The 19,901-nt window shown below is 46.4% G+C and overlaps 1 protein-coding gene across 1 annotated transcript; it reads left to right on the top strand.

Moving 5' to 3' along the window:
* The first annotated feature begins 3,133 nt into the window (after positions 1 to 3,133).
* Positions 3,134 to 17,253, top strand: LOC144604173 (grifin-like). Its single transcript, XM_078418378.1, is given in 6 exon segments — positions 3,134 to 3,234; positions 6,063 to 6,104; positions 6,106 to 6,130; positions 9,028 to 9,107; positions 15,570 to 15,732; positions 16,862 to 17,253. Coding segments are annotated over 6 exon segments (576 nt in total). The 3' UTR covers positions 17,027 to 17,253.
* Positions 17,254 to 19,901: the final 2,648 nt, after the last annotated feature.

The raw sequence follows: 19,901 nt of genomic DNA, 5'->3' as shown, positions 1-19,901 counted from the left end.
AAGTGCATGTAACATTCAACAGTCTGTCCTTTATCATTGATTTAAACCAGAATTAGCAGTCTCCCCACTTAATCCTGTCGGGGAAGATTTCCTAGTCAGGGCTTTATTCCAAAAGAAGCCTTCATATCATTAGTGAGAAATCATTTATCACATGGGATGTTGATTGAACTAGCATTACAAATAACGTCTCTGTCTATACTCATTGTACCAAACATCAAAACCAATTCTGAAAAATTATCCAATCTATTATTTTTGTGCCTTATAGTAATTAATCTAAATAGAATCTGCCCTGTCTCCATTGCTAGCAAATAGACTCACTATTTTATTTTTCCCAATTTTAATCAAGATATTAAAAGGGGGTCAGATTCCTGCATTTTTAATCTATTAATAAATCCGAACTGGGTTGTATGCTGAAATTCAAAGATGAATTTGTGTGCTTAAATCTATGTACTAAAACTATCGTTTGTTTGTTCCTGAACTACAGCCAAAACGGTGCACAATAGCGCGACAATTTTAGGCCCACCTTACTCACCATGGTGCTAATGGAAGAAGTTTAATTTAAATCGGTGTTATATTTTTAAAGTTATTCACATTTTAAAGTTTAAATCTATCTCTTAGGGATGGATGGAGGGAAGTGGAGGGAGGGGGGGGGGGGGCTGGGAGGGAGGGGGGTTGAGGGGGATGGAGAGTGGGAGAGGGGAAGGGGGGAGGAGAAGGGAGAGGAAGAGGGGGAGGGAGGGGGAGGGGAGGGAGGCAAGGGGAGTGGGGGAGAGGAGAGGATGCTGCACCAATGCAAGAGAGGTTTGGGCCCAACGGGTCCACTTGGTCTAGTTAGTATATAAAATGACGAGAGGCACAGAAAGGGTAGACAGTCAGAACCTTCTTCCCAGGATGGACATGTCCAAAACTAGAGGGCATAGCTCTCAGGTGAGAGGGGGAAAGTTTAATGGATCTGTGTGGAGCTAATCTTTTTATACAGAGAGTGGTGGGGGGCCTGGAACACACAGCTATAGGTGGTGGTGGAGGTAGATACAATAGTGGTGTTTAAAAGGCTTTGGGATAGGCACATGGTAGTGCAGGGAATAGAGGGATATGGATCATGTCCAGGTAGATGAGATTAGTTTAACGTGGCATCATGTTCAGCACAAGCATTGTGCTGTAGTGCGCTGTGCTGCTCGATGTTTTATGTTCTGTGTTCCTTGGTGAGCCCCTGGAAGTAGCCAGAGTCCAGGTTGATCCCAGAAGGCTTCCAAAGTGTTCTCGTTCCTTTGAGCACTTAAGTGTGGAGCTGCCGGGAAGAAAAAGTCCCTGAATCTGGAGGTGTGCGTTTTCACACTTCTGACCCACTTGTCCCTGGCGTGTAGGATAGAACTAACGTGTGGCTCGGTGCAACTAGGTGTGCCAAAGGGCCTGTTCTCGCGATGTATCTCTAAGCTAAACTAAACAGGCAGCTAGCATCAAAACCATCACGGGTTATTGCCTGTAAAATGTAACGTGGAAGAAGACTGCAAGGGGAAGGTTTTTCAGTTTTAATTGTACGGCTCCAAGCACTTCGTGACTTCATCCATCTGTAGTCATAAAGTCATAAGGAATAGTAGAATTTATAGCGAAGATAGACGCAAAGTGCTGGAATAACTCAGCGAGTCGGGCAACATCTCTGGAGAAAAAAGGATGGGTGACATTCGAAGAAAGGGTCCTGGCCTGAAAGGTCGCCTGTCCTTTTTTCTCCAGAGATGCTGCCCGACCCGCTGGGTTACTCCAGCACCTTGAGCCTATCTTTTATTTATGATTCTGTTCAATTTTTAAATGCATTCCTATTTTCAGAATATTGAGTTTAAATTTTTATTTCCTGCCACGTAGATTTCTTCGTTCATTTTGAGATATTTCTGAAAGCACAGCTCTGAGTTCTCGGCTCAATATTCTGACTTAACTAAGTTCATAACTTCATAAGTTCTAGGTAAGTTCTAGTACAAGTTCTACCATTCGGCCCATCAAGTCTACTCCGCCATTCAGTCTGATCTATCTCTCTCCATCCTAGCCCCATTCTCCTGCTCCGTATTAGCCGGAACATCCCGTATTAATAATATGCCTTTATTGTCATTGTACGAGGCAGGAAACATGTTCCCAATGTTGGGGGAGTCCAGAACAAGGGGCCACAGTTTAAGAATAAGGGGTAGGCCATTTAGAACGGAGATGAGGAAGAACTTTTTCAGTCAGAGAGTGGTGAAGGTGTGGAATTCTCTGCCTCAGAAGGCAGTGGAGGCCAGTTCGTTGGATGCTTTCAAGAGAGAGCTGGATAGAGCTCTTAAGGATAGCGGAGTGAGGGGGTATGGGGAGAAGGCAGGAACGGGGTACTGATTGAGAGTGATCAGCCATGATCGCATTGAATGGCGGTGCTGGCTCGAAGGGCTGAATGGCCTACTCCTGCACCTATTGTCTATTGTCTATTGTCTATTGTACAACAAAATTAGAAGTGCTACATCTGAAACAGTGCGACAGTGCAAATCTTTCAAAGACAATCGCACAAACATAGGAACCAACACAACAAGTACCAATATCAATAAAAACCAATAAAAAACCTAATAAATAATAAATGAGTTATTTTGGGCTATATTAGTATGTCCCGTACGGGACCACCCTTGTCCCGTATTAGTAGGGTTGCCAACTTCCTCACTCCCAAATAAGTTGACAAGGGGTGACGTCACCGCCCCGCGCCCCACGTGACCTCACCCAGCCAGCGGCCACGTGCTCCCGCTCCACCAATGGCGGCCGCCATTGGTGGAGCGGGAGCACGTGGCCGCTGGCTGGGCGAGGTCACGTGGGGCGCGGGGCAGTGACGTCACCCTTTGTCCCGTATTTGGGAGTGAGGAAGTTGGCAACCCCTAGTTTGGGTTTGACCGTGCAACGTTAGTGCTTACATAAGCAGACAATCGGGAGTACCAGCACAATGTAAAGTTGGATCACGCCCTCAGCACTGCATCCTTTCAGAATGAAGGACGATCAGCACAAATTTTTAAAAAATACTGCTGGCGTGGATTTTTTTTTGTTGTGGGGGTGGCAACTGTTACAAACGTCAGGCTTTGGCAGGCACTGATACACAAGCAGTGGCTTTGTGGTGGGGCGCTCGTGTGTGATGCTCAACGAAGCCAAAGCTGCAGGGCGGAAAAACATGATCAGACGTCGGGACAATAAAATATCTCCGACGTGGAAAAAGGAAAATCAGCAACACGTCAGGCAAAGTGCTCGCACGGCGTGTTTGCAGCCATCCCCACTTCTCTAACCCCCCTCTCTATCTCCAGGTCCCTCAGGTCGGCCGACTTGGGGCTACCCACTATCCCGCGGTCTAGGCTTAAGCTCAGGGGTGACTGCGCTTTTGCGGTTGCAGCTCCTAGACTGTGGAACAGCATCTCTCTCCCCATCAGAACTGCCCCCTCCATCGACTCCTTTAAGTCCAGGCTCAAAACCTATTTCTACTCCCTAGCGTTTGAGGCTCATTGAGGAGGCGCTGTGAACTGTTTGCGTGCTACTGTATGTTTCATTTTTTTTCCATTGGAACCTAATCAGATGTACAGCACTTTGGTCAACGTGGGTTGTTTTTAAATGTGCTATACAATTAAAATTGACTTGACTTGACACTGTTTCGGGCCACAATCGCACCTACGCGGTGGACACGTTAGAGGCAGGAAACATGTTCCCAATGTTGGGGGATTCCAGAACAAGGGGCCACAGTTTAAGAATAAGGGGTAGGCCATTTAGAACTGAGATGAGGAAAAACTTTTTCAGTCAGAGAGTTGTGAATCTGTGGAATTCTCTGCCTCAGAAGGCAGTGGAGGCCAATTCTCTGAATGCATTCAAGAGAGAGCTAGATAGAGCTCTTAAGGATAGCGGAGTCAGGGGGTACGGGGAGAAGGCAGGAACGGGGTACTGATTGAGAATGATCAGCCATGATCACATTGAATGGCGGTGCTGGCTCGAAGGGCCGAATGGCCTCCTCCTGCACCTATTGTCTATTGTCTATTGTCTACAAAATAAACGATAGTCAGCACCGCCCCCTTTAACAGAGAGTCGCTTTCCAATCAATCACGTATCACAAAAAATGCTGGAGTAACTCAGCAGGTCAGGCAGCATCTCTGGAGAGAAGGAATGGGTGATGTGAGGCCCTCCGCAAATTGGAGGAACAGCACCTCCTATTTCGCTTGGGCAGCTTACAGCCCAGCGGCATGAACATTGACTTCTCTAACTTTAGATAGCTCCTCTGTCCCTCTCTTCCCCTCCCCCTTCCCAGTTCTCCCACTGTCTTCCTGTCTCTACCTTTATCCTTTCTTTGTCACCCCCTCTGACATCAGTCTGAAGAAAGGTCTCGACCCGAAACGTCACCCATTCCTTCTCTCCGGAGATGCTGCCTGACCCGCTGAGTTACTCCAGCATTTTGTGATACCTTCGATTTGTACCAGCATCTGCAGTTATTTTCCTACACTACTTCCAATCAATCACGGTTAGTGTGCGCAGGAAGACATTAGTTTAAAACACAGACAGGTTCCTTACATGGCTCAGTTGGTACTGAACTGTTCCCAGTGATGGAAAGCAGAGATGCCTCAGCGTAAATCCCCTGAGCTCTGCTGAGTTGGCATTTCTCACTGGGATGGCCGATGACCATGATATAATTGTTCAGAGGTTTATATAACTGTTTGAGAGTAAGGGGTAGGCCATTTAGGACTGAGATGAGGAAAACCCTTTTCACCCAGAGTTGTGAATCTGTGGAATTCCCTGCCACAGAAGGCAGTGGAGGCCAATTCACTGGATGTTTTCAAGAGAGAGTTAGATTGAGCTCTTAGGGCTAACGGAACCAAGGGTTACGAGGAGAAAGCAGGAACGGGGTACTGATTTTGGATGATCAGCCGTGATCATATTGAATGGCTGTGCTGGCTCGAAGGCTCTGAAGAAGGGTCCATCTTGAAACCTCCTATCCATGTCTTCCAGAGATGGCGTCTGACCCAGTGAGTTACTCCAGAACTTTGTGTCTCTTTTTGCCAAACAGCATCTGCAGTTCCTTGTATTTTCTCCTTTCGTAGGTTTAAAGCCAAATTATATATCGCCAGGCCATATGAAGTTGGTGCATTTAATTTTATTTCATGTGTATTTGTGGATGTGCGGAGAATGTTTCCACTAGTGGGAGAGTCTAGGACCAGAGGCCACAGCCTCAGAATAAAAAGGTCATACCTTTAGAAAGGAGATTAGGATGAACTTCTTTAGTCAGCGGGTGGTGAAGCAGTGGAAATCATTGCCACAGAAGGCTGTGGAGACCGTCAATGGATATTTTTGTGGGGAAATAGATAGATTCCTGATTAGTACGGGTTATGGGAAGAAGGTGGGAGAATGGGGTTGGGAGGGAAAGATAGATCAGCCATGATTGAATGGTGGAGTAGACTTGATGGGCTAATTCTGCTTCTATAACCTATGAACTTACAAATTGCAGATGGTCTTTTACAAAAAAGTGCTGGAGGAACTCAGCTGGTCAGGGGGTACCTCTGGAGAACATGGGCCGAATGGTCAAATTCTGCTCTCAAAACCTAGGAACTTAAGACTTCCCAGTGAAAGGAACAGGCATGAAGAGCGGCCTTCAATGTAGATCCACTATCTACTATCCCTCTATAGACAATAGACAATAGACAATAGGTGCGGGAGGAGGCCATTCGGCCCTTTGAGCCAGCACCACCATTCAATGTGATCATGGCTGATCATTCTCAATCCCCATTCTCTACGAGTAGGTTGTCGTGTTTGAACCAAACCAATGGGATCGGGAGAGCTTTCCTGTGCTTCGCAAATATCCCCATTTGCTTTGTGTAGGAAAGAACTGCAGATGCTGGTTTAAATCGAAGGGAGACACAAGAAAATGCTGGAGTAACTCAGCGGGACAGGCAGCATCTCTAGAGAGAAGGAATGGGCGACGTTTCGGGGTCGAGACCCTTTCTTCAGATTTTTTTGCTTTGTTAGCTTTCGCTTTGTTGGGCCACTAATCCAGGCCCACGTGGTCTCAATACTTTTGTATATCTGTTTTCCAGCTGGAACTGTTGTTCGTCCAGAGACCTCTGTGCACGGGTGGAGTGGAGCAAACACAATGGCCTTGAGGGTGAGTATGAAATTTTTAATATCTTCCGCTCCACAAATGAATTGCTTACCGAGTCAAGGATCTACATTGTCCCTCATGCATTTGTTGTCTCTGCATGTATTGTTCGATGAATAATGTTGTGAGATGTATTCCACGATACAAAATCTCTTCCTCTCGCATGCCTTAGCGTGATGACTCTGTGGAATCCATCACCACAGAAGGCGGTGGAGGCCATCAATGTATATTTTGAAGACAATAGACAATAGACAGTAGGTGCAGGAGTAGGCCATTCGGCCCTTCGAGCCAGCACCGCCATTCACCGTGATCATGGCTGATCATCCACAATCAGTACCCCGTTCCTGCCTTCTCCCCGTACCCCCTCACTCCGCTATCCTTAAGAGCTCTATCTAGCTCTCTCTTGAATGCATTCAGAGAATTGGCCTCCACTGCCTTCTGAGGCAGAAAATTCCACAGATTCACAACTCTCTGACCGAAAACGTTTTTCCTCATCTCAGTTCTAAATGGCCTTCCCCTTATTCTTAAACTGTGGCCCCTTGTTCTGGACTCCCCCATCGTTGGGAACATGTTTCCTGCCTCTAACGTGTCCAACCCCTTAATAATCTTATACGTTTCGATAAGATCTCCTGTCATCCTTCTAAATTCCAGTGCACACAAGCCTAGTCGCTCCAGTCTTTCAACATACGACAGCCCCGCCATTCCGGGAATTAACCTAGTAAACCTAGTCACCCGTTCCTACTCTCCAGGAATGCTGCCCTGGCCCGCTGAGCTACTCCAGCATTTTGTGTCTACCTTTGAGCCTATTCCCATGTTGGATGACTCTAATATATTGGTCATTTTAGATTGGGAAAGGTGTGTGGATGTGGGAGAGTGCATCTGTGGCTATGCTTAATTAACGTGTATGTGGGCACACTCAATCATCCTGCTGCATTGGCCGTCATGTTTGCATTCTACGTAGTTCTTGCCTGGGGACAACAACACAGACCATTTACTCCCACCAACAGGTTGCTTTCCATGAAGTGGGCATCATTTTGTTTATTCAAAAGCTAAAAATCCACCAAAATGAGGCTCTCAAATCAACGTCGAGTTTTTACTCCGCTGTTAGAAACATAGAAACTTAGAAACATAGAAAATAGGTGCAGGAGTAGGCCATTCGGCCCTTCGAGCCTGCACCGCCATTCAATATGATCATGGCTGATCATCCAACTCAGTATCCTGTACCTGCCTTCTCTCCATACCCCCTGACCCCTTTAGCCACAAGGGCCACATCTAACTCCCTCTTAAATATAGCCAATGAACTGGCCTCAACTACCCTCTGTGGCAGAGAATTCCACAGATTCACCACTTTCTGTGTGAAAAAAAACTTTCTCATCTCGGTCCTAAAAGACTTCCCCCTTATCCTTAAACTGTGACCTGTGTTAGATTTAGGTACAATTTTACTGAAATATTTGCTGCCTCTGTTGTTTTTATACGGCTGTAAAATGAATGATGCCATGCAAGCTCATGCGTTTTTTATAAAGCTGTCTCTTTTAATACCTGTTATTTTCTCCTCACCCCTCCCTTCCATGGCCCCTACTGTGCAGTGGACCTTGGTTCCTCCAGAACTTGGTGCTTTGCTCGAGATTCCAGCTTTTGCAGTTTCACCTCAAGAAATATCACCTGCCCGTATCAACATCGTCACCTGTTCATTTTTTCTCCAGAGATGCTGCCCGACCTGCTGAGTTAGAGTGATAGGGTCATAGAGTCTTTACAGCGTGCAAACAGGCCCTTCGGCCCAACTTGCCCACACCGACCAACATGTCCCATCTACACTGGGTGGAGCAGAGGTAGAGTTGCCGCCTTACAGCGTTTGCCGCGCGCCAGAGACCCGGGTTCGATCCCGACTACGGGTGCTGTCGGTATAGAGTTTGTACGTTCTACCCGTGACCGCGTGAGTTTTCTCCTAAATCTTCGGTTTCCTCACACACTCCAAAGATGTAAATGTTTACTAGGTTAATTCCCGGAATGGCGGGACTGTCTTATGTTGACAGACTGGAGCGACTAGGCTTGTATACACTGGAATTTAGAAGGATGAGAGGGGATCTTATCGAAACGTATAAGATTATTAAGGGGTTGGACACGTTAGAGGCAGGAAACATGTTCCCAATGTTGGGGGAATCCAGAACCAGGGGCCACAGTTTAAGAATCAGGGGTAGGCCATTTAGAACTGAGATGAGGAAAACCTTTTTCAGTCAGAGAGTTGTGAATCTGTGGAATTCTCTGCCTCAGAAGGCAGTGGAGGCCAATTCTCTGAATGCATTCAAGAGAGAGCTAGATAGAGCTCTTAAGGATAGCGGAGTCAGGGGATATGTGGAGAAGGCAGGAACGGTGTACTGATTGAGAATGATCAGCCATGATCACATTGAATGGCGGTGCTGGCTCGAAGGGCCGAATGGCCTCCTCCTGCACCTATTGTCTATTGTCTATTGTTTGTAGGTTATTTGGCTTGGTATAAGTGTAAATTGTCCCCAGTGTGTGCAGGATAGTGTTAATGTGCGGGGATTGCTGGTCGGTGCGGACTCGGTGGGCCGAAGGACATGTTTCCCCGCTGTTTTTCTAAACTAAACTCAACTAAACTAAACTAAACTGATCACTAGTCCCGCCTGCCTGTGCTTGGCCTATATCCCTCGAAATTATCCTATCCATGTACTTGTTTAAATGTTTCTTAAACGTCGCGACAGTCCCAGCATATTGGGTCTATCTTCGGTGTAAACCAGCATCTGTAGTTCCTTCCTGTATGTATCTTCCACAGGTGCTGCCTGGGCTGCTGAGTTACTCCAGCACATTGTGTTTTATTTTTGTAAACCAGCATCTGCGAGTCCTGTGTTGTCGTTAACCTTTATCTTCCTGTTTGCGGGCAGTTTGAAGCTGAGTGCCCCGAGGGCCTGTGTCCCGGTTGGAACGTGACGGTGAGAGGTGAACCAACCTCGGGAGCCAAAAGGTAATTGAAGGAGTGTGTGTTGGCTGCCATGATCATTGTTTGTCCCCCGACTGGTGACACGTCCCTTGAAGGTATGAGTCGACCGTCCCTGTCCTCACGGTGGCGCAGCGGTAGAGTTGCTGCCTCACAGCGCCAGAGGTCCGGGTTTGATTCTGACTACATTAACACTATCCTACACACACTAGGGACAATTTACACATACCAAGCCAAATAACCTACAAACAATAGACAATAGACAATGGACAATAGGTGTAGGAGGAGGCCATTCGGCCCTTCGAGCCAGCACCGCCATTCAATGTGATCATGGCTGATCATTCTCAATCAGTACCCCGTTCCTGCCTTCTCCCCATACCCCCTGACTCCGCTATCCTTAAGAGCTCTATCTAGCTCTCTCTTGAATGCATACAGAGAATTGGCCTCCACTGCCTTCTGAGGCAGAGAATTCCACAGATTCACAACTCTCTGACTGAAAAAGTTTTTCCTCATCTCAGTTCTAAATGGCCTACCCCTTATGCTTAAACTGTGGCCCCTTGTTCTGGACTCCCCCAACATTGGGAACATGTTTCCTGCCTCTAACGTGACCGCGTGGGATTTCCCCGGGTTTCAAGACAGAGTCAGATATAGCTCTGAGCGGTAACGGAAGCAAGGGATATGGGGGGAAAAAAGCAGGATCGGGGTGCTGATTTCGGACGATCAGCCATGATCATATTGAATGGCGGTGCTGGTTCGAAGGGCCGAATGGCCTACTCCTGCACCTGCTTTCTATGTTTCTATGTTTCTATGTTTCTATGTGCTCCGGTTTCCTCTCACACTCCAAACACGTGCAGGCGGTGCAGCAGTAGAGTTGCTGCCTCACAGCGCCAGAGACCCGGGTACCATCCTGACTACGGGTGCTGTCTGTACGGAGTTTGTACGTTCATCCCATGACCGCGTGGGTTTTCTCTGGATGCTCCGGCTTCCTCCCACATTCCAAAGACGTGCAGATTGGGAGGTTAATTGGCTTGGTATCAATGTAAAATTGTCCGTAATGTGTGCATAGGGCAGTGTTAATGTGCAGGGATCACTGGTCTCTGCGGACTCGGTGGGCTGAAGGACCTATTTGCGCGCTGTATCTCTAAACTAAACTCAACTAAATGGCATTGGAATATGTTTAATGTGCATATTGGGCAATAGCTGCTATAACTGTGACAGGTGGGATCGTAGTTTTACATCTCAAACAAAGGGCATCCCCAACAATGAAATATTCTCCCAGTGAGGTGTCACCGAAATCATTCACTGGAAGGCCCTATGGACAAAATGAGAGGCATCGAGTCACACACCACAGAAACAGGCCCTTCGGCCTAACTCGTCTACGCTGACCAAAATGCCCCATCTAAGCCTCACTTGACTGCAGTTGGCCCAAAACCCTCTAAACCTTTCCTATTCCAAAGACGTACAGATTTGTAGGTTAATTGGCTGGGCAAATGTAAAAATTGTACCTAGTGGTTGTAGGGTAGTGTTAATGTGCGGGGATCGCTGGGCGGCGCGGACCCGGTGGGCCGAAGGGCCTGTTTCCGCGCTATATCTCTAAATCTAAAAATCTAAAATCTATTCATGTGCCTGTCTAAACATTTAATTTTTTTTGCATGGTTTAGTTTAATTTAGAGATGCAGCGTGGAAACAGGCCCTTCGGCCCACCAAGTCCGCGCCGACCAACAATCCCCGCACATTAACACCATCCTGCACACACGAGGGACAATTTACCTTTACACCAAGCCGATTAACCTACGAACCTGGACGTCTTTGGTGTGTGGAAGGAAACCGAAGGTCTCGGTGAAAGCCCATGCGGTCACGGAGAGAACGTACAAACTCCGTACAGACGGCGTCCGTAGTCAGGATCGAACCCGGGTCTCTGGCACTGTAAGCACTGTACGGCAGCAACTCTACCACCGGGCCACCGTGCCATCCCATTGACAGGACGAGAGCCTGAGCTATGGGGAGGGTTTGAGCAGGGGAGGAATTGTTATTGTATCTGCCTCACCTACTTCCTCTGGCAGTTCGTTCCATACACCCACCTCTCATTGTGTGAAAAAGGCATTCAGAGCCTCAGCCCATATGTCCAGCTAATCAATACTCCATTGAAGAGAGGTATCATGTGTGGTAATGTAATCATCAGTTTCATTGGTTATGAATTCTGTGTATTAATTGCCAATTTGAAAGCCTATTTATATCTTATGTGTCAAAATTCTTCAAAACCTCAGGGAAGTTATGCAGTGAGAAGATGGATTATCCATGCTGTGTTAATCTATTATTCACACTGTGCAAGGCATTGATGTGGACCACTAATTGGTTCATGCTTTAGATCGCATGCGATCCAGGAAGAGCTAACAGGATTGGCTTCATGGTAGGAAGCAGACTGTGGCCGTGGAAGGTTGTTATTTTGGACTGGAGACCTGTGAGTAGGCGTATGCCTCAGGGCTCGGTGCTGGGCCCGTTGCTATTTGCGATATCTGTCAACAATTTGGATGCGAATGTACAAGACATGATTAGTAAATTCGCAGATGACACTAAAATAGGTGACGTAAGAAAATAACTGCAGATGCTGGTACAAATCGAAGGTATTTATTTCACAAAATGCTGGAGTAACTCAGCAGGTCAGGCAGCATCTCAGGAGAGAAGGAATGGGTGACGTTTCGGGTCGAGACCCTTCTTCAGACTGATGTCAGGTGGGCGGGACAAAGGAAGGATATGGGTCGAGACAGGAAGATAGAGAGAGAACTGGGAAGGGGGTGAGGAAGAGAGGTGATATCATTTAGGGTGGCACAGTGGCGTAGCGGTAGAGTTGCTGCCTCACAGCGCCAGACCCGGGTTCGATCCTGACTACAGGTGCTGTCTGTGCAGAGTTTGTAAGTTCTTCCCGTGACCGCGTGGGTTTTCTCCGAGATCTTCGGTTTCCTCCCACACTCCAAAGACGTACAGGTTTGTAGGTTATTTGGCTTGGTATAAATGTAAATTGTCCCTAGTGTGTGTAAGGTAGTGTTAATGTGCGGGGATCGCTGGTCGGTACGGACTCGGTGGGCCGAAGGGCCTGTTTCCGCGCTGTATCTCTAAACTAAACTGAAACAAAACTAAATCATAGACGGATAATCAAGAATTACAGCAGGATCTCCATCAGCTGGGCAAGTGGACTAAGGAATGACAAATAAAGTTTATCTCAGAGGTGTACGAGGTGTACGAACCAAGGCGGGACCTTCACAGTGAGGAGAATCGAGGAGCAGAGGGGTCCAGGAAGACATAGAAACATAGAAACATAGAAAATAGGTGCAGGAGTAGGCCATTCGGCCCTTCGAGCCTGCACTGCCATTCAATATGATCACGGCTGATCATCCAACTCAGTATCCCATACCTGCCTTCTCTCCATACCCCCTGATCCCTTTAGCCATAAGAGCCACATCTAACTCCCTCTTAAATATAGCCAATGAACTGGCCTCAACTACCTTCTGTGGCAGAGAATTCCACAGATTCACCACTCTGTGTGAAAAAAAACTTTCTCATCTCGGTCCTAAAAGACTTCCCCCTTATCCTTAAACTGTGACCCCTTGTCTGGACTTCCCCAACATCGGGAACAATCTTCCTGCATCTAGCCTGTCCAACCCCTTAAGAATGTTGTAAGTTTCTATAAGATCCCCCCTCAATCTTCTAAATTCCAGCGAGTACAAGCCGAGTCTATCCAGTCTTTCTTCATATGAAAGTCCTGCCATCCCAGGAATCAATCTGGTGAACCTTCTCTGTACTCCCTCTATGGCATAGTTCCCTGAATGTTGCATCAAGTGTCAAGAGTGGTTCATTGTCAAATGTACCAAAGCAAACAATTAAATTCTTCCTTGCAGCAGCATAACAGGTTTGTAAACACAGTACTCAATAGATAACATAAACAAGCCAAAAAAACAGATTTCCAATTAAAAAACCCCAATACAGAACAAAACAAAAGTTCCCAGTGCAACCAAGACAATTTATCATTTGAAGTTTAGTTGGTGTTTGTAGTGTTCACACTACCTCATGGTTTAGTTTAGAGATACAGCGCGGAAACAGGCCATTCGGCCCACCGGGTCCGTGCCGACCAACGATCCCCACACACTAACATTATCCTACACCCACTAGGGACAATTTTCTTTTACATTTACCAAGCCAATTAACCTACAAACCTGTACGTCCTTGGAGTGTGGGGGAAAACCAAAGATCTCAGAGAAAACCCACACAGTTCACGGGGAGAACGTACAAACTCTGTACAGACAGCACCCGTAGTCAGGATCGAACCCAGGTCTCCGGCGCTGCATTCGTTGTAAGGCAGCAACTCTACCGCTGCGCCACCGTGACCACCGGTTGTGGGAAAGAAATAGTTTCTGAACCTGGAAGTCACCTTTGTCAGACTCCTATACTTTTTCCCGGTGGCAGGAGTGAAATGCAAGCGTGGCCAGGGTGGTGTGGGCCTCTGATGATGCTGGCTGCCTTTATGAGGCAGCACATCCTGTAGATAATAGACAATAGGTGCAGGAGTAGGCCATTCGGCCCTTCGAGCCAGCACCACCATTCAATGTGATCATGGCTGATCATTCTCAATCAGTACCCCGTTCCTGCCTTCTCCCCATACCCCCTGACTCCGCTATCCTTAAGAGCTCTATCTAGCTCTCTCTTGAATGCATTCAGAGAATTGGCAGAGAATTCCACAGATTTACAACTCTCTGACTGAATTAACCTAGTAAACCTACGCTGCACGCCCTCAATAGCAAGAATATCCTTCCTCAAATTTGGAGACCAAAACTGCACACAGTGCTCCAGGTGCGGTCTCACTAGGGCCCTGTACAACTGCAGAAGGACCTCTTTGCTACCAATACTCAATTCCTCTTGTTGTGAAGGCCAACTATAGATCCCTTCGATGGGGAGGAGGTCAGTACCCGTGATGGATCAGGCAGTGTCCACCATGTTTGCAATCTCCTGTGTCGCTGGGGGTTCGGGTCGCACCGCGGGTAGATAGGGTGGCGAAGAAGACCTTTGGCACGCTGGCCTTCATCAGTCAGGGAATTGAGTCTAGAATGTTACAGCTATGTTACAGTTGTCCAAGGCATTGGTGAGACTGTACTTGGAGTATTGTGTTCAGCTTTGGTCACATTGCTGGAGGAGAAATGCCATTGGGCTGGAAAGACTGCAGAAATTCTTGATCAGTACGGGTGTCAGGGGTTATGGGGAGAAGGCAAGAGAATGGGGTTAGGTGGGAGATACAGATCAGCCACGAATGAATGGCGGAGTGGACTTGATGGGCCGAATGGCCTAATTCTGCTCCTATCACTTATAAAAGATTTGCAAGGATGTTGCCAGGAATCAAAGGCCTGTGTTCCAGGAAGAGATTGAGCTTGAACTTTATTTCATGGAACATGGGAGGTTGAGAGGTGATCTTGTGGCGGTGTAGAACATCTTGCGGGGGCCATAGCTGGGAGAGTGCACAGAGTCTTTTTCCCCAGGGCTGGGGGAACAAGAACTAGAGGGCATAGGTTTAAGGTGAGAGGAGCAAGATTCAATAGAAACCTGAGGGGCAACTTCTTCACACAGAGGGTGTGGCATACATGCCAAAGGAAGTGGTTGAGGCAGGAACTATAACAGCATTGAAAAGACAGTAAGCAGGTACACAGATAGGAAAGGTTTAGAGGTATTGTATATGGGTCAAACGTGGGGAAATGGGATTATCTTAGATGGATATCTTGATCCGCACGGACGAGTCAGGTTGTGGGAAACAAAAACAACTGCAGATGCCGCTTTATAGACACAAAGTGCTGGAGTAAATCAGCGGGTCAGGCAGCATCTCTGGAGAAAAAAGATGGGCGACATTTCAGGTCGGGACCCTTCTTTGGTATAACTCAGCATCTGCAGTTCTTAGTGTTGAGGAAGGAACTGCAGATGCTTGTTCACACCGAAGATAGACACAAAATGCTGGAGTAACTCAGCGGGACAGGCAGCATCTCTGGATTCCTTCTAGACGGACATGCTGCCTGTCCTGCTGAGTTACTCCAGCATTTTGTGTCTATCTGCAGTTCTTTGTTTATCCACCTATCACTTGCCAGACTTAGGCCTGCCCCAACCTCACTCTTTCAGCTTTATAACCCCCCTCCCTCACCCCACCCCCCCCCCCCCCCCCCCCTCCCACCACCGGATCAGTCTGAAATCGTCTGAAAAACTTGTCTCTCATCCATTTTCTCCAGAGACGCTGCCTGACCCATTGGGTTACTCCAGCACTTTGTCTATCCATGCTGTAGTACTCTATGATCCAACAGGCAGTCATTTACTTCAGGAGACCATGGGTGAGATGGGAATCATGGAAAGAAAATAATGATAGATTTTGACCTCATGAGGGATTAACGAGGTAAATCAGCCAAGACGTTATAAAGTATAGAATCAAATACAAACTAATTATGATTCCTTCACTTGCAGGTTTGAAATCAATTTTCTGTGTGACCGAAGTGAAGAAATAGCATTTCATTTTAACCCACGCTTTGCGGACTCAATGTTTGTGTGTAATTCCTACCTTGCAAATGCGTGGGGCAAGGAGGAAAGGTCAACAACATGTCCACTCGAGGCCGAAGGACTATTCCAGGTAATTGTTCGTGTGGGTTTCCTCCGGGTGCTCTGGTTTCCTCCTTCATTCCAAAGACGTGCAGGTTGGTAGGTTAATTGTCTCCTCTAAATTGTCCCTAATGTGCGGGATAGAACTGGTGTATGGGGATTGTTGGTCAGCACAGAATTGGTGGGCCGAAAGGCCTGTTTCCATGCTCTATCTCTCTGAACCAAACTGTGCAGGTAAGGGCAGCACGGTGGCACAGCGGTAGAGCTACTGCCTTACAGCGCCAGAGACCCGGGTTCGATCCTGACCACGGGTGCTTGTCTGTTTGGAGTTCGTACGTTCTCCCAATGACCTAGGTGGGTTTTCACCGAGATCTGTGGTTTCCTCCCACACTCCAAAGACGTACAGGTTTGTAGGTTAATTGGCTTGGTAAAAATGTAAAAATTGGCCCTATTGTGTGTTGGGTCATGTTAATGTGCGGGGATCGCTGGTCGGCGCGGACTTGGTGGGCCGAAGGGCCTGTTTCCGCGCTGTATTCCTAAACTAAACTAAAAGGCGATGGCTGGAGGCCCTGCAGAAGCCTGGGTCTCCCCTGGATAGAGGGCCGCTCCATAAGACCTAAAGCGTGGACAAGACTTTAGAAATTTAGAAATAGTGCCAAATGTGGTAACTCGAAAAAATGTTCACTGTGTTGTACATACGTGACAACAAAGCATCATTGCATCATTGAATTGAATTAAAAGTTGTCTCCTGCCAACTATTTTATAAGTATCAAGTACACCGAACTAAATTACAATGAAAGGTAAATTCAGCAAGGGTACCACTTAGAGATTGAACTGATATAACTTAAACTGAGGATGAATCTCTTCAGTCAGAAGGTAGTGAATCTGTGGAATTCTTTGCCACAGAAGGCTATGGAGGCCAAGTCAATGGATATTTTTAAGGCAGAGACAGATAAATTCTTGATCAGTACGGGTGTCAGGGGCTATGGGGAGAAGGCAGGAGAATGGGGTTAGGAGGGAGTGTTCGATCAGCCATGATTGAATGGCGGAGTAGACTTGATGGGCCGAATGGCCTAATTCTGCTCCTATCACTTATGACCTTATGATGACTTCCATTGATACAAGGAGTTCGCCAACGTTTTATTTTGCTTTTGCGATAGGTGGAAATTTATTCGGATGAAGAATATTTCCACGTTTTGCTTGACGGGACTGCCGTTTGTCAGTTCAAGCATCGGGTGGAGAATCTGAAATCTATCACCAGATTGCAAGTCATGGATGACGTTAACATCTCCTCGGTGGAGATCACCAAAAATGCCTACATGTGATGTTGCTAAGAGCCCCCAGAGTTGCGAGACCCCTTGCCCGTGGAAGTGCGACCGAAGGAGAGATCAAAGAACATAAGCTCATGTAGGCAACCCCAAACGAAGACTATCCTCCAAACCAAAAAATCAAATGAGCGATCCAATACCCCGAGTGAACATTTCTGAAGGTCAACAAACGTTTATGATTCACGAACTCCCGATGGGATTCTTGCACTTGATGTGACCACACTTTGCCATCATTGTGACAAAATTAATCATTGAATAAAATGCCTTCAAGAGAAAAATGTCTCCTGATTCCATGAAAAGACAGAGAGAAACACCACCACAGGCATTTCACAAAAAAAAGCGACGTTTATGAATAAAATGAAAGTAAGATATGAAGAAGCCGAGGCAATTTGGGTTGAGCACACTCCACCGAGCAGTGAGCTCGGGTCAGGTGTGAGATCAGGAGATAAGGATAGAAGAGGTGCGAATAGTGAAGCCAGAGGGAGGAATAATGGGCGGTCACGGTGGCGCAGCGGTAGAGTTGCTGTCTTACAGCGCTTGCAGCGTCAGAGACCCGGGTTCGATCCCGACCACGGGTGCTGTCTGTACGGAGTTTGTACATTCTCCCCGTGACCGCGCGGATTTTCTCCGAGATCTCTAGTTTCCTCCTGCACTCCAAAGACGTACAGGTTTGTAGGTTAATTGGCTTGGTAGAAATGTTAAAAATAAATGTCCCTGGTGCGTGTAGGAAGGTGTAAGTGTGCGGGGATCGCTGATCGGCGCGGACCCGGTGAGCCGATGGGCCTGTTTTCGCGCCGTACCTCTAAGCTAAAACATAGGTGGAAGTGGACTGTGATAAGAGCATAGTTGTATTCACAAAATTCTGGGTAAATATTTTTAGCATAATGTCTAAAGTAACCAGCACACAATTGGACCCAGATCCAAAATTAATTATACTCGGAATATTAGAATTAAATCAAACATTTAGAACAACACAAAGAAACTTTATTGATTATAGTTTAATAACAGGAAAAAAATTAATTCTAAAATTTTGGAAAGGCACTACGGCCCCCACAATCAAAATGTGGATTATAGAAATGACGGAGACCTTAAACGTGGAAAGAATCAGATTTTCCCTGTTGGACAAACAGGAATTATTCATGGGAACATGGTCTCCTTTTATTGATTACTTAAAGGGTCAGAATAGTTCAGCACAGGAACCTGACTAGCACTCGGACTAAAGAATGGATGAAATGCTATACTTTGAAATGTACGAATATATCTCGAATGAAGTTTTTGTTATTTTAATAAATTTTTCCATTCTTCTTTAACTAACTTTTTCCTTATCTTAAAATTTGTTTTTGTTTTTATTTTTCTTCTCTCTCTTTTCTTTCTTTACTTCATCTATTTCTTTAGTTCTATCTAGTTTAAAAAAAAAAAAAAAAAAGGGGCAAAAGGTATTGGAGACAATATAATAATAATTGACAATATTATCAATTTAAAAATGTATGACTGTAAAGATGTAAACAGGTTATGTACCTATCTCCAATAAAAATTTATCTATTAAAGGAAGGTGTAAGTGTGCGGGGATCGCTGATCGGCGCGGACCCGGTGAGCCGATGGGCCTGTTTTCGCGCCGTACCTCTAAGCTAAAACATAGGTGGAAGTGGACTGTGATAAGAGCATAGTTGTATTCACTTTCATTTTATTCATCTGCCATTTGAAGCAGCGCAGTGGATGAGAACATTCTTTGGTAATGGTATAAAATGGATGATACAGCTTGGCCGCGGAGGTTCCATCTGCTGAGACGAGAGAGAAGTGATGAGCTTTAAAATGGGCTGCCATTTCACAATCACCAATTGTGTATTGATGTTATGGAGCACTCTAGTGCCCACAGGCACTGATCCAAATGCCAGCTTGCTTACCCATTTCAGTGTTCCTTGCCACAACAAATAGATGGCCATTTACACCCACTCCACATATGCTTCAGTATACTTGGCATGGAGATACAGAATGCCGAATGGTATTTGGAGCTTCGGTAATAATTCCTGAACTGATTCTGTGCGATTCTTTTCACATACTGGAATGGGTGCAAAGAAGATTCATGAGGATGTTGCCAGGACTCGAGGGTCTGAGCTACTGGGAGAGGCTGTGCAGACTAGCGCTCTATTCCTTGGAGCGCAGGAGGGAGGATGAGGGGTGATCTTACAGAGGTACACAAAATCGTGAAAGGAATAGATCGAGTAGACGCACGGAGTCTCTTGCCCAGAGTAGGGCAATCGAGAACCAGAGGACATAGGTTTAATGTGATGGGGGAATGATTTAATAGGAAAGTTATGACTGGAACTGTAGGAGCTGATATAACTTGCGATATCTACACTAGGGATGATAAAAACCTTGTCTCTGGCCTGTTGTCCAACTGCTGACCTGTATTAATGGGATAGCTCTAATCTAACCCCTATTAAGGGGTTGGACACGTTAGAGGCAGGAAACATGTTCCCAATGTTGGGGGAGTCCAGAACCAGGGGCCACAGTTTAAGAATAAACAGTTTAAGAATAAGGGGTAGGCCATTTAGAACAGAGATGAGGAAAAACTTTTTTAGTCAGAGAGTTGTGAATCTGTGGAATTCTCTGCCTCAGAGGGCAGTGGAGGCCAAATCTCTGAATACATTCAAGAGAGAGCTAGATAGAGCTCTTAAGGATAGCGGAGTCAGGGGGTATGGGGAGAAAGCAGGAACGGGGTACTGATTGAGAATGGTCAGCCATGATCACATTGAATGGCGGTGCTGGCTGGAAGGGCCAAATGGCCTCCTCCTGCACCTATTGTCTATTGTCTATTGTCTATTGCCTATTGTCTATTGTCTAACCCTGCTTTACTAATGTTTTGAATCTA

This window comes from Rhinoraja longicauda, chromosome 21 (genome assembly GCF_053455715.1).
Source record: "Rhinoraja longicauda isolate Sanriku21f chromosome 21, sRhiLon1.1, whole genome shotgun sequence".
Lineage (NCBI taxonomy): Eukaryota > Metazoa > Chordata > Chondrichthyes > Rajiformes > Arhynchobatidae > Rhinoraja > Rhinoraja longicauda.
The sequence above is the reverse complement of the archived record's forward strand: the minus strand, read 5'-3'. Positions and strand labels throughout refer to the sequence as shown.